Here is a 23,534-nt window from a genome sequence, read left to right on the forward strand (position 1 = left end):
AATAAAATAATATATTATTACATTCAATATCTAATAGTCAATATATTATAATCCTTGTTATTTTTCTCTGGCAATTGATTCAGGTCCCATCCAACCTCAGAACTATGTTCCTGGCTGAGAATGTTGCTACATTTTGCCTAGAGAGCTCAGTCCCATTACAAAATTTAATTCACAGGCAAGTAATATAACAGGTCTGACTGATTGTACTGAATTAAGTAGTTATCTCACTGCAGAACTGGGCACCATGTATAAAAATAACTTCATACACAATAATGAAGGTGTACTTTTACCAGCTGGTTTGGTAAGTGGCTACACAGCGATGCTTTGCAGTCATAAGACTTAGCTGACAGGAGGCACCCTGATTCAGTAAGTGCCTTTGGATCAAGTGCCAACCGTCCATCATGAAGCATAAAGTCATGTAGGGCACATTGAACAGGTGCCAGTTTAAACAGAGGAGGAAGAGAGAGAAAAGGTTTAAAGAAAATTGAAAAATTATAGGAAAAATTGTATAAAATACTGGCACAGAGACTGCCATTAATACTAATTCTCCGGCTTGGAGTGATGGCCCAAAATTTTCCATTTTGAATGGTCCAACAGCTGGCATTATCTAGGCCTCTGTGTAATATCCAGTGCAGAGAACACAAAGCTTTTTTTTAAACAAAACTAATGTGGCCTATTTTCCAACAATTCCCCTTTTACACTTGCTGTGGTCCATGTATTTTTCAGTTAGTTGCAGCTCTTCTGATTAATACAAGACATGCAATTTTTAAATATATATTTTGGGTCAAATTTTTATTTCTTTAGGAATTTTCTACTTCACTCTAATACAGGAAAACCAATGGATGGAATCCAGAAGTCTGGCAGCTGACAAGTACTTCCAAGTGTAAGATCAAAAGAGGATTAAACAATTACGCTGCTATTGAAAGCATCCATCTATCACACAGCCTCTCACAGGATCTATGTAGTTCAGTGGATAAATAGTGTAACTTATAAGGCTGGCTTTCAAGCTGTCAGAGGGTAGATTTCAGCCAGTGCACTTGGCAATATCACTTTGTAATCTTACACCTAGTTCTCTCATTTCCAGGCACAGATCTTTGTATACTACATAAAACTTTGATCTGCTGTTCACAGTTACACAATGATTATGGACTCCTTTTTACCAGTCTTACTTAAATTCAGTAATTACAGACTCTGCAATGCCTGGTAGACTTTGTGGCATGACCTATAGAATAAGACACCACTCCATGCATTGGGAATACAATCTATCCTTTTGTCCAAAGTATATTCACAAGACATTTTAAAGCTGTATTATTTGCATGGGATGTTACAAAAACAAGCCTTTGAGATGGGAGAGGTCTAGCTCAGAACCTAAATTCTTTCAGAAGTTACATTCAGTTTTACTGTCAGCAAATTTTGCTCAAAGGCAAGAAGAAATACAGCATTAGACATTACAAATAAATGTTTATCTAAAATTATCAAATAAGACGCAGAGGAAAGAGAATGCAGGTCTAAGTTAACACAATCTTTAGTGGCAATGGTTACATTCAATACATTTCAAGAGAGAAGCATTTCAGAATTTAAAAACTATAATTATAATTTGTATTTACATATACACATATGATTGTATGAAAACAGGTTAGTTAATGATATATTGGCTACCTGTATTGCACCTCTCAAGTTGATTCCCGTTTCAATAGCAACATAGTATGATGCTTGGAGAAATGTCCTTTGCAATAGAAGGGCAAAAAATAAGAGTACAGCCAAAACATAAGCATTGGACAGGAACTCTTGAGACGAAATAAAGAAAACACCAAGAATTTTAGTCTATAAAAAAAAAAGTTAGAAATCAGGTGCAATGGTAATTTATCAGTTTTGCATAATTAATAAGCAGACATAACCACAGTTTATTACTTTGAAAGTGCTCCCAACCTTATCTGAAACCTCACAGTTTATCAATACAGGGAAACATTCATAGAATGTGCCAACTCAGTAAGCTTTGTTTAAATGCAGAATGACATTTATAGGATTTCAGATATCCTTCCAAAACTCTAGTAGGACACTTTGAATAACTCCATATGGTCATTTGCTAAAAAGATGTTCACTGCCCATTGTCAGAAAGGACTAGTTAACGTCCTTTTGGAGAAATTAGTCTCCTTATTTTAGCACCTCAGGTTACTGAACACTAAAATGACCTTCACAACTTACCGAAAACACAGCCTTCCAACTCCTGGAACTATGCACATTATTTTGGTTTGCAGCATCTTGTTCAACATTTTTATTTATGGTCATTACCTCCTAGTAAGTTCATGAAATCACCAAAGTGCATTTTGAAGCATGTCTGTAGCTCACTGGGAAAGCAATGCATTTATTCTAGATTATATTTAACAAGCAGACATCTTTGGTGCCACAACTAGTTGAGAGGCTGGCTCACCTTGGGAAGCTATCTGAAACTAAAATGTCTCTGCCTTCCTCTTTCTCCCCTTGGCCTCTTCAAAATTTTGATTTCTGGCTTATGTTGCCATTAAAGGCAAAATTAGGAAGAGGTCTGTTTCTATTCCCTTTCAGATAGCTTCTTGTAATTTACACTCCTGCTGTATTCCTTGCTCAGCACATTTCTTCTTGCCTACATAGTTTCCTTGTTGTTGACGTTTTCAAGACAGCTATAACACTTAAACTACATTTCACAAACTCTCACTGTCTGTACATTTTATTAGATCTGATCTGCACCTTGCAGTTAACCACTTATAGAAACCCCACACGACAAGTTAAGACAGAGGCTAAACTTAGTTTTTAAAGCTGTGATTTTGTAAGATGAGGCTGAGCCAGCTGAAAGAGGAATGAACTTCTCCCTATCCTGAACTGCATCTGGGTTGCTCCAACCTGCATGCTTCTGTTGCTTACTGTGCACTAGTTTGAGAGCTAATTGGATCTCTTCCAGAGCCAATTCAAACCACTAACAGAAGAAAATCAGCCCAAGAAAAAAAGTCTGCTATTTTTCTTTTAGTTTGATGGACTGAATCAGACCACAAAAGTGTCCCCTTGGTGCCAGAGCAAAGGAGGGAAGAGAAGCAGGGGTGACAAGGAACGTGAAAGGAGGAAGAGCAAGTCCTTTCAGCAGTGGTGACCCAATAGGTCACTTCATCTTCTTGAGGAACCAAAGTCTTAGGGTAGTTTTTCCATTTCTTTTTACTCCACCTTTTGACATTCATGATTGCTCCTGCCATTGCTGTAGTAGACACACTATCTATCCCCTTGAGATCAGCAGGGTAAGTTATAGGCTTAAAAGCAGAGAAATGTATAGTTACCTTTCCAAACAGGGAAACAAGATAATGAGCAAAACAGTTTTTGAAAGGATTCTTTTTTTTTTACTCCATGAGAAGAATGCATGCTTACAAGAACACTTCCAGTACAAGTTTCCTGACGCAGTTCCTCCCACCTCACATAGCAGTACTCCTTCTCGTGAGAGGAAACTAATCTGATCTGTCCATGCAACGGTTTAACCGTCTGTTGAGGTACCTGGGTGTTCATTCATCAACACCAGAGTCACTATTCTTCATAAATATCTGATAACTTCCAAATGAAGTGTGGTTGACTCTTCTTCAAACATTGGCCAAATTAAGCAGCTCCCAAAGGACTTTTGTCTACTACGCAACACAGACTTGTGTGGATTTCTTAGGTTAACTCCCTCTTCCCACTTATGTGGCGTTTGTTACAAGCTACTGAGATTCAGACCAAGGCTGGACACAAAGAAAAGCAAGTAAGTATGATTCCATTTCTGTAAATCTTTGTTCATGCAAATGTTCCTTATTTCCATAAGGAGGCATCTTGATAGTCATATATTACTTCTAGGTAAGCATACAGTGCAAGAACTTACAAGAACATGGAACATTCAAGAACTTACAAAGTAATTCAAATAGGCTACAGCACCATTATATACTACAAAAAGTCTATGGTGCAGCAAAAGGGAGTCTCTCTTCCAGATTATTTAGTCTTACAAATTCAGCTTTTCAAATCAAGTGAATGTGCCTTTGACCTTTGCAAGATGTAACTGTGGTTGTAAATCTATTCTTGCTATAACTCTGAAGAATAAGAAGGAAGACTCAAGGCTCTACATTTAGCCTGGAAGCTTTAGAAAAGGTATCACAGGTCTGGAAAATTACAAGTACAACCAGGTCTTCTCCCATGTTACTTGTAAGGCCACGACAGTGGAAAAGAGAAATTCACAAATTGGCTAAGTCCATGTCCAATTAGATGCAGCCAATTTATCTTTCAGACTCTTTAATATTTATGCTTACGAGCATAAAGCGTTAGATACATGTAAGGTGGAAGAACTGCCCCTGGTGCTTAACCGAACAAGTTTAAGAGCCACCTATTTTTTCCTGTGCAATAGTTGTCTAAGTACACTTGTCAGCCTGCAGGAAACACAAGGAAACACAAGGAAATAACTGCACATCTACTGAACCTTTCACATATAAGGCAAATAACCTTGTTTGAGAAGTTGATGGAACTAATTAGATGTTTTATTTTCAGAAATGGCTTTGGGGACATTCAGTGTCTCACCTTCCTGACAACTTCAGCATAATACCACTTTTTAAAAGTGCCAGTAGGCTCTAACCAGTAAAAGGCTGAGCAAAAGGCCACTATTTAAATACTTAAAGACCCTAGACTCACATAGTCTTAAATATCAACACTGGGCCTTTTGCTACCCTGGGACCTATGACTCCCATAGCATTTAAAATAATGAGTCTGTAGGTTTGGTGTATCATTTGAATGTGTTACGTCAGCAGATATTCCTAATACTAGAACTGCTGATCTTAACACTGCAATGTGGAAGATGCTACCAGCAAAATATAAAGGTTATCATTCTGTCAGTCTCTTCTTTGGTGTGAAATGATTAACACTCAGAGAAATTCGTGTCATAAGAACATTCCAGGGTGGCCATAAATATTGATACTGGAGATATAAATAAACATGAAGAGCGTGACAGAATTTAAAACACTGTCGTGCTCTGACTAACTGCGGCACTAACTAAAGCAGTTAATACTGCCCGTGACACCCACGTGATCTCAGAGTTCCAGCTCCACGGCAGTTTACATCTGTCACAAAGGGCCTGAAGAACAGAGAAAATATTATATCTTAGGATTTATCTCTTTGCCTTCAGTTTCACAAACAGAATTTCTGTTTGAAAGATGCAGTTGACTCATTACATCATCTCCTCAATCTGAACTATTTAAAATGAAGAAATGTCACTTTAAGGGATGGTAAAAGACACTCTCTGCTGTATTCACAGCTTGCGTTGCTTGTCCAACTCTGTCCCACTGTATGGCAACTCTTTCCAATGCCCTCAAACTCAGTAGCACATCAGACACAAACGATGTTTCCCCTCAACTTATCTTTCCCTTCATAAGACAGGGCTTGTTTCCCACACCTATGTAGCTCTCAGGAGCAAACAACTAATAAGGCATGGTTCTCCTTTTTTGACTCATTACAAGTAAGGATCTAACATTCCTAGTAGCAGAGCTGGTGTATTTTTTTCCAAAGTAGACCCAGTTGGCTAGGTATGTGCATGAGGGAGTTTTCCTGAACAGACCAGTCCATTTACAAATGGTTTGAATAGAAAGCATTCATACATTTTAGAAATGTATTTCATCTAATCCAGCAATAGCAATTTTCAAATGTAAAGGAAATTAGCCTCTTAACAGAAAAACAACGTGTATAAACCAGGTCAAAACAGAAGGAAAAGCCTCTTGGAGACCTTTTAGCAAAGATAAAATACACCCTTAAGAGTCACTCCTGGACTATCACCATCAGTGAATAGTGCTGCTAGGTCATCCTCAAATGGTGTAAATTACAGCAACGATGAGGCTACCGCTTAGCTAGACACAGTGAAGATGTCAAGGCTGGATGAGACTCCATCCAGTGCCTATCTGGACCAGATCTCAGCATTTTTCACAGAGGAGCACTAGCTGACACTTTAATAGGAAAATTAAATAGGATAGTACGTAAATCAGTATAATTTCAGGTGAAACAGAGTTCCAAAAAAATTATCAAGAAGCAGCTAAAAAGCTTCCACAGTGCTTTGCTGCAACATAGCCCTATCATTTTTTCATTTCCTGCTTTAACTGGTTTCCATTGAAACTACTCGCTATATTAAGTTTCCAAATATTAGGATAAGGATTGCAAAATGGATAAACAATTAATTTCAGCCTGAGGCCTTTGTTAAATTTTCTGCAATGCATCTGATGTATTTCAATATGTACAGTGGACCTAACCCAAAGTGCACTTGAGTGAATCGGTATATTCCCATTAGTGTCAACAGACTTTGGAAATAGTCTTATATAAAACAATAAGCAAGCTGCAAAAATAAAGTGAGCTTTCTCACAGAAATCCTGCCTGAGTGACGTCATTTATAATGAGAAGATGTTTCCTGTGTCTTTCCTTTTTTTCCTTCTTTTGTTCCCCGCCCCCCCCCCGCCATTAATCGAGAAGTATGTCTGTTTCTTCTTGGGGAACATTAATTTAAGTAGCATTCTTTAAAAAATATGTTTCAGTTGATCTTTCAAAACCAATCTCCCCAAAGACACTAGAGGAAATTCTTTGTCACAGCTAAATTATTTGGCATTTTATTGCGATGACAAAAGCCTGCTTTAATCCACTCCTCTTTAGACGTCACTCGTTTTTGGAAATGAAAAGTCAAGCCTATTAAAAATACACTTTTTCCTTTCTGAAAAGCAGTCAGTCACATACTTGATTCAATCTCTACTCAAGACTGTACCTAAAATCCTTATGATACTAGTGGGATTCTGGATATCCTTCACCATTATCTTGAATTAGGTTGTTTTCCAGAATGCAAGCCAGACTAGACAGACAGGTAACATATTTTGCTCCCCATCAAGGTATAAATGTAGATAATAGGCAGTATATACGTACTGTCATTTCTAGCATTCACAAATACATTGCAGAGTCACTTTCTTTACTGAGGCCAAATAATACATAGTCATAACATTACTTTTTTGACTCCTCTATTTTTATGACATTTTGACTGTACCTGTGGGCGGATGGTGTTATTTCCTTTTCCAACATTGTGAACAATCCCAGAGATGCAGAGCGGACCTGCAAATCCCAGCAAGTCAGCCAGAATACGGAACGTGCTACTGAGAAGTAAGGGTCTTCCAAAAGCACAGCAGAGAGCACGCCAAATTGATCTAGATCCTTGTGGAGATGATGACCTTTTGTTCTGTTCAGAATAAAAAAAAAATAAGGATTATGTTATGTATTAGCCTCAGGCCTGATAAATTATTGGTATTTTTATCCCTCCTTTAATTCATTGACAACCAGTTGCGATCTTTGAGCTAGACAATCACAGGAACTACAATTATTTTCCCTTTTTTATAGAGTCAGACAAACTATTAATTTGTACTCCCCTCCACATCACAAAAAGAACCATTATTTCTTTCCTACCCTTAACAGAGATCAAATAAGCGGGGTGTTTGTGGCTTGCTGGGGGAGAAAGAAAAAAAGACAGAGGGAACTGACAGGTTTTGTGTTCCTGTGAACACAGAGACTGGAAACCTACACTGTTTAGACAGAACGCAAAAGACTTCTCTTAAAATCCTAAGTATACTCAGCTCCCACCAGGGAGTCAAACAGAATTTGAGCTGAGGTAGTTTCAGCCCTGAATTCTCCTACGGGCAAACTGTAACTGAAATAATATGGGAAAAAATAGTCCTGTGAGGCCTCATTAATATTGACTCTGTAATTGAATGATTCCAAAGTCTTATTAGGAAGAATGATAATGGGGTTCAGTGAATACAATCCATAATTACTTTCCACATCAAAATAGAGGCCATATGGATTTTACATGCATTTAACCAGTAGTGTGTTTGACATGCATGTTTAGGTAGAGAAATTTCATTATTTGTACGAGGTACGACTGAGCATGTGATCTCTTTGTATATAGAAAGCTATGCTAATGGATACTGCATTTGCATCATGTCTCTTTATATAATTTTATGTCATGCTCATAGCATAAAAAGTAATGAAAAATGTAAGCACTGAGTAAGCAGACGGACCTAATTCCATGCTTTGCATACCTTCTGTGCTTCAAAGGCCTCATTAAGGCGAATGTAATTGGTCAGAGCTCTCATAGCAATGGGAAGCTTGCCTATGGTTTTCAAGTCTATTGGTTTTTTATGGGCGGTCTTGATGAATGTATTCATCCACCAGTATGTTCCTTTGGATAACAGATTCACAAATGGCTGTAGGAATCGAACGCCAAGGTCCTGGAGATCCTCAGGAGGTTTAACTTCTTTAGGAGTTTTGAAGAAAACATACCTCTGAAATTCAGAAAAGTACCAAAAGAATCACACTAAACACATAGAAAATAAAAGTCTGCAAAGAACAGATAAGAGAGGAAGGACATAGCAGATAATCAGTGAATCAGTCTTGGTTTCTCAAAAGTACTCAAGTAATTTAGGTATTCAGATCAACCAATAGAGCAATCCAGTTTCCTTGGTACTGAGGAAAATCAGTCATCCACTCTAGAAACAAATCAGCCTAAACATTCACTATATTACTGTGTTTATGGGGTACAAATTTGCTTACTTGTAGAAAAAAAATGCTCACATTTCAACTAGTACAGCCCCAGCCTCTCCCTCTGCGTTCCAGACAGCGCAATATGGGACATACTAGCTTAGGCACAGCCCTGAGGCTGTCACAGTGATTCATCTTCCATACCATACTGCCTCACATTTAGTTAGCTCAGAACATGGAGCTACCTCTGCTGTCCTGAACAGGTCTGGGAAACCACTGAACTAGAGAGTGCATATGGCTCTAACATGTTTTCATTGGCTTAAATGTTGGAAGAGCAAGGTTAGACTGCTGATGATTGCCCACTGTCAATGTAAATTTTTTTTTTCAGACATCGCTCATTTTTTGGGAATGAAAAGCCAAGCCTCTTAAAAATACACTTTTCCTTTCTGAAAAGTACTCAAGCACATATTTCATTCAATCTCTACTCATGACTGTACCTAAATCCTATTAATCTTAGTAGGATTTCTGATTATGCTTCACTGCTATCTTTTCTCCAACCATAGTTGGAGAAATAATTCACAGATCCTAGAAAAAATGGTGATGGGGTTGGGAAAGACCATCCAGAGGAAAAAGGGGAACAGTGGAAGGAAAGGAGAAGGTACAGTTGGGATTGAAAGTCAGTCAATCTTCCGTCTTCTGGAAGAAGACGGAGGAAGGCAGGAGAAGAAAGGTGAGGCCAATGTCTGCTGTTTCTGCTACACAGAGGCCTCACCCCTTATTTTTATTTTCTCCCCCCCTGATCCCTCAGCCCTTCTCCCCCTCAGCAGTGGCCAGCTCTCCATGAATCCCAATCCCTTCCTTCAGCAGCTACAGCAACAAGCCTGGCTCTCCAAACTCTGCCATAGACATAATAGGCAGTAAAAAATCCATACTGCTGGCTAATTCATTTTATGCATTAATGACATCCTTTAATAATTAAATCCAAACAAAGAGAACAAAAAAAGATTACAATAGTCAGTGACCATTTTTTATTCTTCCTTGTGGCCTATAATTCCACAGTGATTAAGCCTCATTTAATTATGCAGTTCTATTATGAGGAGGTTTATGAGCAAGTCTCTCCGATATCACATTTGAATTTCACTTTTCCCACAAGCCAATCCACTGTTTTTCATTTACGCGATAAACACTGAATGTCCAGCATTGAGGTTTTTCTTTCAAAAATGTTACTGAAAAGTCTGCTTTTAGACATATTTTTGTCCTAAGTTATCAAATAAACACAGACACACAAAATTCCCTAAGAAAATCACAACAGAAAAATATGTGATAAATGCAACTCACATTGCTGAATGCATTACTGGAACGGGTTCACATACTAATGTGAGGCAAGCAGCAAGAACATTTCCACGGAGAAGTTTCTTTCCCTCCTGAGACTAAGTTTGATTTGTGCACACAGTTAAGTGAGGGACGGGTGAAGGCAAGAACTTTAGCATTTATCTATCCAGCAGTCTCCAAAGCCATCTCCCAGTTTGGATTACGACTGCAGACACCACAAAGGAGGAAAAAAAATATAGCTAGGAGGCTAGATAGCAACCCCTGTTGCCCCAATAAATCACTTATTGTGATTGTCTCCTGGAACATGAGAGTTACTGTTTGTGTGTCTAAGATATTCTCTGATAGAGCAGACCATTCCTTTCACACAGTCTTTCCTTGCATCAGAAATACTTGTTTCTGATGACTGAAACTGTGAATCGTAATAGACATTTTTAAAACAAACTTGAACAGACGAAATTCATCTTAAATTAACTACAATGGAGTCTTGCATTTTTTTTAAATTATGGATTCATCTGGCCAAATAAAGTTGGGTTAATCTTTGATTCTCAAATATATTTCTATTTCTAAGTGGATTTTTCTCTCTCCTTTAGAAATGCATTTCACAGTAAGTACCCAAAAAGAGGAACAAAGAAAATTTTTAAAAAACACACAGAAGGAGACTTACGATACTAACTTACCCTCACCCTGATGACATTAATTTCTACAGCTAGTAGCATTCCATATAGAACAACCAGGAGTCCTGTGAGGCAAAATCGAAGCTGAGAAAATCCAACCCCATTATCACAGAACTTTACAAATTTGATGGTTTTAGTTATGAAAGCTAAAGTCCAGTAGAACAGCAATGCTGTAGGTAGAAAAAAAAAAAAGTTAATCAGCTCCACAGTTGCAAAAATATACAATAGCAGTATTAAGTATTCATTCAGAAAGAGTGCAACAAGAATATATAAAACCAGACAGTGACGTTTCTCAAGTCAAAACAGCAGCTTAATTCAATTCCACAAACATGAAAATATTAATATAAATGTTAGTTCCAAATGCCTTTCCTGTTAGATTTAATGATATTTGGAAAGTTTCACAAAGAGAAGTCTGCTGAAGGAAATTTCCATCTGTTGTAAACATGCATCTGCATGATGAGTTCAAGGGAAGGAGTTGCCCCACAAGTGAAGGTGGCTGTGAATGATGCTTTTCAAATTTAGTTAATGCTACAAGACTGCTATGAATTTGGCTTGAAGGAAAATTGATCTAATTCCCCCTGCTGATCTCTGGGATGTATGCAGGAACAGATATTAAAATATTTTCTCCAAACTGCTGCTCCTCTATTTTTCAATGCAAATTCCATATATGTAATTTATAATGCAGATACACAGGCACATCAAGGAAGGATGTTCTGGCATTTGTACAACACAACTTTAATTAGAGTTCTACTGAACTTCTTGTCTAAAAGTGCTACTGTCAGTTACAGATAAATAATCCCTGCAGTAAGCTCTGGTGATTTGAAAACACACTCCATACTATTCCCACCCCATAAACCAGCTCCTATTCCCCATTCTTAAGGAAATACCTTCTATGGTTATGTTCTTTTACATGAGTCTTTCATTGCTGCTCGATCTCCCATGGTGCAACAGCTGGAATGCGCTCTAACTGCCAAGGAAAATGTGTGGATATGCTTTCTGAGTGTCTTGATGCAACACCAGAGAGTCTTCAACCAAGATATTAGCAACTGCAAGTATAACTTACAAATATGGATAATCATCAGGAACTTGCACAAATTGCAAAGGATTTGTGGCGTTCCAGCTACCTTGAGGCACCCTAAAAAGCCCTGTGGGGATGTACTGTGGGGCTACCCTTTCCAAGCAAAACTAAATTCAACATGGAGAGTCTGTATGGGATTTGGGCTGCCAATCCTGCTTCTATGGAAATCAATTTCAAAACTCTCATTTAAATGAGGACAGTACGTAGAACAGTACAGGAGTACTGGGCATTAGGACATTTGCCAAGAGAGTCTAGCTCCCTCTAAAATTAATAGGCCAGTTTGTAAGAAAGCACTAAGAGGTCAGGTATTTTGGTACTGTATTTTAGTGGCTGATGCAGCTGCAGAGAGGATTTAAGAGACATACTTACAGAATCCCTCTTATAAAACTATACCCTTATGTGAGGCTTCCTACCATCTTTCCAACTTATACTGCATCAAATCTAACCTCCTCATCCTGCTTCAGACTGTTTCCTACCTTTGAGGCACTATTCCTTCCTAATTGTGATATGCCCAACTCTAAAATCTCACTTAATCCAAGAATACATTCCACATTGTTCTACTCCTATCCACCTTAATCTATTAATCCTTGTGTTTTGTCTCATTCTTCTTACAACATGCTGAGAATGCACCCTTCTCAGAGTGAAGAGGACTTACACAAACATAGCACACTGAAAATCTGCACCAGCAAAGGACACCTGAAAGAACAACCAACCCAAGCGGTATCTATGCAGAGGTCCTGGAAGAAGAAATAAGAACTAGCAGAGCCATTCTCCTATTTACGATTTAAATAAGGGTCTATTCAGTTAACTTCTCAATTTTGAATACAGATGTATATAATCCAATCCAGCAGATGTTCACAGGCCCCTCAGGGTAAGGCTCCTTGGAAAATACAGTTACGGCTCTTTCTTTTAAGCTATGTTTTTATCAGCTGGCTGGTGACTGCATATTGGCTGAGAATTTCTAGAAATTATCACCAGTAACTTCCACTGCCCTGAACTGTCTAGTGATCAGACCACAGAGGCATACTTTCATTTACTTCATTGCTTTTGATCTATTCTAAGTGCCTTGGACCTTGCTTTTTTTGGGCCATGTAAGCTACCTCAACTCACAACACCAGGGTGTAGATTCTCACCTGGGGACAGACCGCTGAAAATTAAGCAATGTGGAACTCAAAATGTTCTACACCTTTACTGGATTAAGCCCAAGATCTGAAAAATCATACGCTTAACTGGATGGGATTTATTAACTAAACTGTGTCTGCGTGGAGGGAAATTCTGTGTACTAAGCAATAAGCATTATATTTATACAATAACAGGAAGTTCCATTTTAAACAATAAACTAATTCCAAGGGAATTAACTACAATGTCAAGGCACAAGAAATTTAAATTACAAAACTAGATTACTGTCTGGAATGGTAAGGCAGTCCTATAATTACAATAGATAAAAAAAAGACAATTTTCTTAAATAAAAAAATTCATGTGTTCCTATACTACCATCCCTTTTAGATAAAAAACTCAAAGTCCTGTTGTTATTTCAGAATTTTCTCCTACTGTTTAATTTCTGAGATTTATTTATCTATAAAACAAAGAAATACTAACTTAAACAATAGTGCAATCGGATGCCACCATTCAATTACATATTTTGAACGCTGAGAAAGCAGGCAGATTTTTCCAATTCAGTATGAAAACTACTGTAAAATGTGCCTGTTAAACTGTACAACTGTTATGCATCCATTCTGCAACACTGTGCAAAGAGCACCAAAATTAGCATTATTATGAGAGTTCCCCAGCAAACTACACTGGAAAAGCTGTTTGTTGAAATCTAATTACAGGTCAAAACCACACACAGAAAACCAGATTCAGACCAGATCCAAGTGTTCCAATAGATTGGACACTCAACTGGGATCCTGAACTCAATCATTAGCTTCAGAGAATAAATATTCCAAACCTTGTCAACTTTTTTTTGATAAGAGATGATAAGAACGACTACTTCATAACAGCCAACAGCCTGGGCATAGAGCTCAAAGGCAGGAGCAATACAGGAACTTCGCATCCTTGTCTTGCATACCCCAAGGGAATGTGCTAATCCCCATGTCTGTTATGGTATCTGCCTCTTGAAGAACTACAAATGGACTTGGTTTCTTTAAGGCACAGAGTGAAAAAGATTTAAAAAAAAAAGTCTCAAAGTTTCACAGGATCAGAATATTTTATCCTGTTCAAAATTAATGAACAGACCTTTAAGGGTCTTCTGCACTGCATCAATGACAGTTTCCCCACTAGATTTAGTAATGTTTGGGTAAGGCTCTGTTGGCCTTTGCTGTATATGGCTGCCAACTCTTCGCAAGTGTAAGCATTGATCCTGCAGCTGAGACAGATGATGTCCTGCAGTTAGGTGGAACTTCACTGATGCTTAGAAGCAGCAGAAGATGCCACATCAGGTCATTTACTTTACTCTCTGTGTGTGTAACATTAGGTTTCCTTTACAACATTTCACTAACGAACCTTCTTTCCGTTTCCTTTCTCATACACTCAGCAAAAAGTTTATCATCAACTTAAGCTTCTCCTCATGGTTCCCATTTACCTCATCTATATTAGGCTCTGAAAGAAAGCTGCTTCATGGTCACACTGCACTCTAGTGGGTTGATAGCTGAGTATAGGTGTAATTTAACTATCTCATACTAGGCTAATTTGCATAAAGTTATCATTGCCTTGTCCCAGTTGTCAATACAGAGTAGTTGCAATTAACATTGAAAGATGATGATCCTCACAGTTAGATAACAATAAATTTGTGCAGTCAAGAATAAAGGATGGAGACTTCCAAAAATGTCTGTCTTGGGTTCTCACACAAACACAGGACAATGAAAAGAAAAACAAAACCAAAAATAAAATAAAAATCAAAGACCCTCAGATTGTGAAGAGTTTGGATTAAAATTAAAATCAGACCAACTAAGTGGCAAAGACTGTGGTAGTTTGATTTTCTTTTTTGCCTAAGAGTTAGCTATTAAGATTAGATTTTCTAAAGGAGTCTGTTCCTTGGAAATTCTTGCAAAATGAAAATGCACAATTATTAACTTCGATATCAACAACACTTACTTAAGTGCTGGTATTTGTCGGTATAACTGTTTATTATTCAAATATTGTCCAGAGCTTATCCAGCATCAGCGCTCTAAATACTAAACAAAATTATCATAAAAGAGAAATCTCTACAGAGAAGGAACTATATGCAAAAATGGGTAATCAGCTACCAGCTGTAAATTTGTGCTACACTTGTCAATGATTTAACAACAGAAATATGGCAGCCACACTAAATTATTTAACACTGCGTTATACATCTGAAATAAGAAAAAAAAAAAAACACCCAAGAAAATCACTGCGTGCTTTCCGTAGGTGATTGTAACAGGCTAACAATGCTTTCTGAGATGTAACATCTAGGTCTGTGAGAAGGCATTAAACAGACTGTGCTGACTTATTAAAAAAGGTAACTGAATGACCCCACCTGGTTATAAAATACAAAAAAGATCCTACTTAAAAGAAGGGTACAAGAGGAAAAGCAGTCCCCAAATGAGAAGACATAAAGGTTGCCAAGCCTGGATGGAAATCTGAAGTTTTTGAAGAACCACCACTTTTTTTTTTTTTTTTTTTTAAAAAAAAACAGGAGTTACAGGCTCCTTCTGCAGAAGGGGATGCTAACTTACCACAGCATGCAGTTCAAAATAATTCTTAATGTTTAAAAGCTTTCTCAAGTCCAGTCATTACTGACTTTTTGCCACCTGACAAAAACTAGAACAGAACTTTGATACACAGAGCTACAATGACACAAGACATACCTTAGCAGGATTCATTAATCCATTAAAACCAGCCCAAACAAAACATGAACCAGGACCACCAAAGAAATAACAGCTAACAGGATGACTAAACATGTAGATATCCACAGTCTGCAATCTACTTAAACAGTAGAGAACACGTCACCAACTGCATGATTGTCAGCAGTAATGGATTTTCTACAGCTAGCTAGTTTATTTACAATCTTGCAGAAAATATGTAGTATACTAGGTATTTCTCATACATAGCATTTTCCATTCAAAAGGTCTTAAAACAGTTTACAAAGGGAGTTTTAGGAACAGGCAGAAAGAACAAACAGGTAAAGTAATATATTCAGGGTCATACTGAAAGTCAGGGATGTCATTCATTTCCCTTGACTCCCTGCATATTTCAACAGATCACACACACAAAGATGGCTTTAATCTTCTATCATGCTTCAATGCAACATAGTGACAAGCAGGGGGATTTGGATAGCTTTTAGAGTTAAGAGTTTGATGTGCTACTTTTCCCACAAAACCAGTTTTTCCTAGAGAAGCCTCTGGCCTATTGGATCCCTGAGAACACCATACAGAATACTATTAGAAGTTAAAAGCATTGAAAACAACGAACTGTTTCAGGAAAACTCAGAACTGAGTCTGGCAACGGCAACCAGCAGATGAGAATATAGGTGTAGCTTTATCCATTCAAGCTAGCACCGAGACTGCAATGACCTGTCACAGAAGGAACAGACACACAGCACCACAATCACATTTCCAAGTCTTGTAAGTTGTGAGACGTACCGATTAACAACTTTGGGAAATTGGATGTTTCGATATTATGGTAATAGACAACCGATGTGATGGCTGCCAAGAATGCCATCCCAGCCGGCATGTACAGGTGTAAATGGCGCGATTCTGAAACCCTTAAAAAGAAAAAAAATGAACATCTATTAAAATCGAACCCTCTTAGCTATTTAAATGTTTCCCTTTTAATTTATGAATTGTATCCTGTACACAGCCTTGATGTAGGATTTTCTAGAATGAGTTATGGATGTAAAGTGCTGATTTTCAATTGGATTTATGCTCCTGAATCACATAGTTGGATTTCAAATTCCTCCCATGCTGAAAATGAAGTGTGTGTACTCCTATTTCCTACTGAAATCAACTGGAATATCGTTTAAATTAGGATAAGCAGCTCAGCTCCAAAATGAGAAAAGTTAATTTAAGCTAAACTAGTTTGGGAGCTGTCCATCAAAATATGTAGATAAGACCAACTGACAGCACAGTTTAAGATTTTCTACAGAAACATTTTGTGGACATGTTTCATTTTCTTTTTCCAGTGTGGGAGAAGAAACAGCACCACAGCATAGGAATTACAGTGAGTTCTGTTTTCAGTGACTGCCAGCCAACAAACAAAACCTACAACAGATTCGTCCTACAAAGCAAAACTCTCCTGACCCTTTGCTTCAGGTAGCAGCTCTTTCCTCGTACTTGCCATCTTCTCCTCCTCCCCTTGTCTTTCTTTTACAAAAGTAGTAGAGTATCCTGTGCTGTCAAGAGGTACAATTTCCTCTGTCTCCCAACCAACTCCAGGAGAAGAGGCACCAAGAGGAAGTCTTCAGGACACAAACACTCAGGGAAATTCACACCTTGTCCTCTGAACCTCATGGAAAATAAATTAGCATCTCTGGATTTGTTCTTGCTGCAGCAAAAGCTACCTTTGTCTAGTCTGGAGAGACAAAAGGGACTGTGCTGTCAGGGAGCTGGAGATCATTACAGGATGTCACATGTCTGAGAGTAGAACATCCCAAATGTCTAACAGATCCATAGGAGCTTGGGAGGACCACTTCCTGCATCTGTACTAGGAAAGGAAAGCCTTCCCTCACATGGACATCATGGTGAACTCTGCAGATGACTTGTGGCATAAACACTTAACTCTTCTTGTTGACAATGAGTTGTGTGTGTGTACAGCAAAATGAGAAAAGATTCTCCAGTCTCTGAAATCCTAGTAATGCCAGGGGGTTTTGTACATCAGGGCTGAATTCTCAGCAAGGAAAAACAAGCAACAGGAACAGATTCTTCAGACAGACTAAGCTTCAGCAGGTAACACTGCAGGAGTGGGAGGTTTTTGTTTTTGTTTTGTTTTTTTTTTTTTAAATTTATTTATTTCACAGACAGAAGTTGGTGGAATTCCCCTATATAATCATATCTCCAATAGGCTGCATCTATTGCTGAGGTGCCAAAGACTTTGGCACGCAATTGCTGTCAAAAGTCCTTACCAACATGATCCATTTTGGTCTTAGAAAGCTGATGAGTCTCAAAATCTGCTCTTACTCAATGGAGCACTCACTAGCCTGCTGAGTGCTTGAGCAGCATGACCGTGGGCTGGTACTCCCCCAGTACAGCTAGGAGCTTTGATTCTCATCAGGTGACACTTATTACTTAACAGTAGCATTTTGAGTCAAGTTAAATAGCAAATAAACATAATGAGAGGGATTGCTAAGGAGCAAAATAGAAAAGCAGGAGATTTTGCTCTAAGCATCCCACACCCTGATAACTCTGAATAAGCACGAAAAAAAAATCTTTTTAAAATAACTGGCACTGAAAAACATCCTATTTATATATATTTTAGAGAAGTTATAACAACAATGATGATATCAGCTTCTACAGCAGAATACTGCAGTGCCTTTCACACTGGTTGGTGGATAGTTGTTATATAGATGGCTAAACAGAGAGGTTTTGCTCTATTTAACGAGGAGCTTCAACTTTATAATCCTTGGGTTTACGCACAATAGTTATGAAAATGAGACCTTTCTTCAGAGGAAGATGATCATAGTCATCATTATACAAAATTAGCTTTTTTCATTATAAATGACTCTCGTGTATTACTCGTTTCACTTGGAATAATTTTTCCCCACAGATTACGGTTTAAAGACATCCTAAATTGAATAACAGATGATGGATCATGCTCATATAATGTGAGCTGCTCTGCTCAGGGTAACAGATCAGATGTAATGCACAAACATCAGAAGAAACTCTATGGGGTGTGAGATAAGGCCCAGTAGATCCGCTCCTTTTATTAAGATGAATAGAACTCAGTTTGCAGGGGAACGGTATGACCTACTGTGCACATGGGAGTTCTGCCTGAGCAAGGACTGTGGGACTGGGTCCTTGGACATAAAACATATCACGAAATGTCACCATCTGCTTGAATTGTTAGGATTTATCTATGATCATTCTTTGGAAAGATAGTGTCATTAAGCTGAACTAAAAATGATTAAGGTCAGTTGTGCCTGTGTACATAACTTGGCAAGGTCTGTGGAATTTCTGATACAAGGTCGGTAGGTTAATCACCAAGAACACGGACTACATGTTTATAGCCACAAGGAACATGGTCTGGATAAGAATTTAGACAGGGAGAAGATACCTACCCTGAAACCTTTAAAATGCTCAGTGCTATTGGGAGAAGGTAGACATACACTTACCCATCAGACACTATGCCCTCTGCAATTTCACACACCAGCACAAACAAGAGGATAAAAGTCAGTATCCAGCGTAAATTGTGGCCAGGAAAATGAAGCCATGTGCTATGATGTATATGTACTTTAGAACTCTGACTTCCCCATCCTAAACAGGAAGAGAAAATTATGAAGAGCTTGCTTAACAACTGGAGTGACATACAAAGCTCCTGCATACAGAAAAGCATACACATAACAAACTAGCGTACTGAAGTTGACACAATTGTGTTGTTATTATACATATAATTGTGTTGTCCTAATTGTGTTGTTATTATACATACATGCATGTTATACATGCATGTATGTGAATATTTTCAGAACTGTGTTCTCCTTGCTTCACTTCATACAGTATAAAATCAACAACGTAGACAGGACACAGCCTTAAATTCCTATACTTTTAGCAACTTACGATCAAGTAATTACATGCACTAAACTTTTTTCAAATATATTAACAGTCTAAATGAATGACAAATGAACATTTTGAAAAATACACACGAACACTATAATACATACGCTATTTTTTCTTCACTTCAACGCATTTAATGAAAGAATTTACACCTCATATTACAATTTTTTTTTAAAGTAACTCATTCTCTTGATCTAGGTAAAAATTAGCAATACTGAGAAGAGCCAGATAAACACAGATTACCCTAAGCAGTTCTTCAGCTGACCTCGTTTTAAGTGTGCTGTTATTTCAGCACCAGACCTTTTACCATCAACAGAAATGAGCATTAAATCACACAGCTCGTGCCACGGCTATCTAGAGGACAGACCAGGCTGACCAGAATGGTACTCAAAGTAGTGACAGCAGCATGTATTAAGCCACCAGGCCACCTACTGGTAACCCCAGTTTTATGTTATCATATACTATCCGCTGCAGATATGGCAAGGGTTACAGCAGCCGGGCAGCCCTCCTAGTCAGTACCAGTAACGAGGAGGCCTGTCCGGCTGCTATAACTCTTCAGTAATTGCAGGGAATATTATTTGATAACGTAAGATTTACTTGCCAGGTTTTCTGGTTTTTAATAGCACATTTATTTTTGCTTCCCGCGCTGCCAGTCAAAGCCTGCAACCTCCTCCAGCATCCAACCAGCTAGCCCCTGCGCAAGGGGGGTTCACCTGCACGCTGTCCCCCCTCGGAAAGCCCCCGACAGAGAGAAACGGGCACCGCTGCCGGGAGCGGAGAGCCGCCGGGACAGCGGGCGGTGCGGGAGGGCAGCCGCGGCAGAGGCGGTCGCGGGGAGCACCCCGGAGCTCGCACCGCGTCCTTACAGCCTTTGCAGCCTCCCGCCTGCCCGCACGGCACGGAGGGCTAGGCAAGGCCAGGCGAGCGGGGGGAAGATGCACAGCAAGGCGAGAAGGCAAGGCAAAGGGGGGAAACACGGCAAGGCAAAGCAGGGCGGGGGGTGGCGGACGGGGACCCGGCACGACAAAGCAAGACGCGGGGCGGGGGTGAGAAGGCAAGGAAGGGGGGCGGCACACAGCACGGCGTAGGCGGACAGGGCAAGGGAGCCCCGCCGGCACTCACCGATGAAGAGGATGGGGAAGGTGATGAAGAGCAGGAAGACGTGTGGCACCACATTCAGCGCGTCCACGAAGCAGCCGTTGTTGAGCACGCCGTGGTCCACGTTGTAGGCGGTGGAGTTGCCCTCGTCGCCGCAGAAAGCCAAGGCCATGGCGGGACCCTGCGCGCAGCCAGGCGCCGCCTCCGCCTCCGCGCACATCCAGGCGGGGCCGGCGCGGGCTGCGCGGCGCTGGCGGCGGCTCTGCCCGCACCTCTGCCCGCACCTGCCGGCGAGCCACGGCGGGCCCCGCCGACCGCCCCGGCGCCGCCTCAGCGGCCCGTCCCGCCCTCACAGCCCGCCCCGCCCTAAGGCTCCGCCCGCCCTGGCGCCCCGGGCCGGCCGGGGAGGAGGGGCGGGGATAAGGTAAAAAACCCCAAGCGCCCGCTGCTCCCCGTAGCCCCTGAGGGGGCCTGGCGAGGCCCCGAGAGGGGCTGAGGGAGCGTCGGGTAGAGATGGGGTCCGGGACTGCAGGGAGGTCCGTCCCTTTCCTGACACGACTAGAGCCCCACGCAAAAGCACCGTGACAGCTCCCGGTTACCTCAGAGCAACATAAAAGAGTGTTCCAGGTTTCTCAGTAATTCAGCATTTTATGCATCGTTAATAAGACAGAACATTACAAAAAAAGCACTAAATTAGTGGTGACAGAGGAGCTACAGACTACAAGAAGTGTATTTTTTTTAACCTTGTCAGCTTTGCGCTTTTTTCTCCACTATGATGAAGATATTAATAAACTGTATAAACAGCTGTACCCTGTCCTCAAAGGAGACTTCAGCATCATACCCTGAACAGCTATTTCGTTTGTACTTTACCTTTTTGTACCCCTAAACTGAGTTCAAGCCCAAGTTCAAGTTCAAACTTCCCCCCACACACTCTGAGACTGTTGCAGTCTGTGGGAATCAGACCATTAATTTGAGTGGGTTCCACATCACTCCCTATGCAATTTTATGTATACCAAAATAATCTATGCATCAAACTTTTCTAACCTTTTTGTCTTGAGTAGAAGTTAGACTCAGCTGAGCCAAAACCAAACAAAAACTCTAATCAAATACCTCCACACTGGGGGATAATACTGGAAAGTAAAACATGCTGTGCATCAGAAGCCTGCACGTGGCTTACACTTCCAAGCACAGGTTGAGTCAAAGCCTGAGATTCAAATATCTCTGGTATGTAGCCATGAAATACTCAACATGAAAATCTGTAACCAAATCCTTTACCTTGGAGCTCCTTTCATTCCCAGTCATGCTTATCCATTGCTTAGCTGAGTATTTAATACAACTTGCCACATCCTACAAACAGAAATGCGCATATATCCAGGCTTAACTGTTTAAACTGCAAAAGCTACAAGTTGGCTAAATGCCTCTAAGGGAAATGATGCCATAAATGAAAAATTTCCTTGTTTCTCCTTTAATGGTCAAGCTATGGATGCTCAACATAACAGCACGTTCAATTTCTAGGACAGACAGCTCCACTAATAGACTTACAAATTACTTTTTGTCATGCTGCTTTTATTGATCTTGCTACTAGACAAGAAGAAAGAAAAAGTAATTGTCTGCGTGCAACTTATTATTTCCTATATAGGGTCTTTTGTAGCTACAGTAGTGTGGTTAAGAATAAAAATTAAAAGACAGACCCCAAGCCAAATCCTGTGTGTATGTGTTTTCAAATGTTAAAGTTACACCCACACTGGAAAGACTATAATTATTTTAAGTTTTGGACAGAACCCAGCATTCATCTGAGCTTCTGGTTAAGCTCATCTCTGTTATCCTAATAGTTATTTAATAAAGAGTACGTGCAGTTTACACACAGATAATTTTAAAATCATTTATATTTTAGTATTTCCTGAGGCCCCAAGGAACACAAGGGCTCTGCGTTACAGATGAGCAAATAGCAGCAAAGAAGTCTTGACAGTTTACACTCTAAAGACTGAAATCATGGGGTAAGATCTGGGGGAGGAATCATCATCACCCTCACTCACTAAGCACAGATACTGAAGTTTTCCAAAGTCTCCAAAGGAATCTGGGAACGGAGCTCTGCACAGTCTCTGAACCTTGAGACCATCTTCCTTTACTACAAGGTGTCAATCACAAGATTTTTAAAACATATTTTTCAAACAACAAAAGATCAGGAAACTCCATAGTTTGGAATTTGAAAATTATCTTTTCAATGGTTTTCAAATGCAGCCAAGAGTATACAATTAAGACAGTGGTTCAAAATTCATGGTCTCAGTTCAGGTCCTACAACAGATGTGCACCCATCACAGAGCTAAAGGTGACTCCAAAATGTGCTGGCCACCTGAACAGAAAGGTGATGGAACGGGGAAGTGTCTTGGATTACAATTAACTACTTAATGAAATACTGAAAAAAAATTCCACTGACAGAAATCAAAACATTTGGTAAGCTGAAATTGGTAAACTGAGCATTCTTAGCAATAAACACACATGTGCATACACACAAACCCTTTAAATAACTCACACTTCCAACAAGAATGACACAATTTTGCCCCTGCTGTAACACTGAAACCAAGAGAGCGCTGAATTTGGACTAATACTGGTTTTGCTCACTAAGGCATTAAATGACAATTTCTTTTTCACTCACAAACGGTGAAAGAGCTAGTCTCTGACTTCACAAATTAGTTGTAAGACAGAGGTGGATCCTTTTCTGAAAAGCTGAGATGTGATTGCCTGTGGTGTCAAAGGACTGAATCTACTTATCCAGAGTATCTTTGGCTAGTCCTGTGTGCAATGGACTTTGGGGCAGGTCAGAATAGGTTTTTTCTCAAAGCTGCATTTTTGTAAAGCTTTGTGAGAACAGAATTACTTCTCAAAGTACAGAAAAGGCAAAGGAACAGTATGAAATCAACAGGTAGACAGCTATGTTTATCTGCATGTTGCAAGTGCAACCTAAGTTCTCAAAAGTCCTGTTAGATCTTTTTTTCCCCTCTCACTCTTTTCTGACTATTTCTGTATCACCAGGAGTCAGTTTTCTACTTCATAATTTCAGCACATCACACACAAATGAGAAATCAAGTTAGATCC

General features: G+C 39.6%; 1 protein-coding gene across 1 annotated transcript in view; it reads right to left on the reverse strand.

Annotated features, from left to right (window-relative positions):
* ABCC8 (ATP binding cassette subfamily C member 8) overlaps positions 1–20,699 on the reverse strand; it is an 83,498-nt gene extending 62,799 nt beyond the window's left edge. Inside the window, exons 1-7 of the mRNA XM_068399396.1 lie at positions 20,463–20,699; positions 18,902–19,043; positions 16,218–16,339; positions 10,542–10,708; positions 8,094–8,336; positions 7,049–7,237; positions 1,660–1,824 (exon numbers count right to left, since the gene is read on the reverse strand). Coding sequence (XP_068255497.1) covers positions 1,660–1,824; positions 7,049–7,237; positions 8,094–8,336; positions 10,542–10,708; positions 16,218–16,339; positions 18,902–19,043; positions 20,463–20,658 — 1,224 coding nt within the window. The 5' untranslated portion in view covers positions 20,659–20,699. The remainder of the gene's footprint in view (positions 1–1,659; positions 1,825–7,048; positions 7,238–8,093; positions 8,337–10,541; positions 10,709–16,217; positions 16,340–18,901; positions 19,044–20,462) is intronic.
* Between the last annotated feature and the right edge of the window lie 2,835 nt (positions 20,700–23,534).

Source organism: Nyctibius grandis, chromosome 4, assembly GCF_013368605.1.
Source record: "Nyctibius grandis isolate bNycGra1 chromosome 4, bNycGra1.pri, whole genome shotgun sequence".
Taxonomy (NCBI): domain Eukaryota; kingdom Metazoa; phylum Chordata; class Aves; order Nyctibiiformes; family Nyctibiidae; genus Nyctibius; species Nyctibius grandis.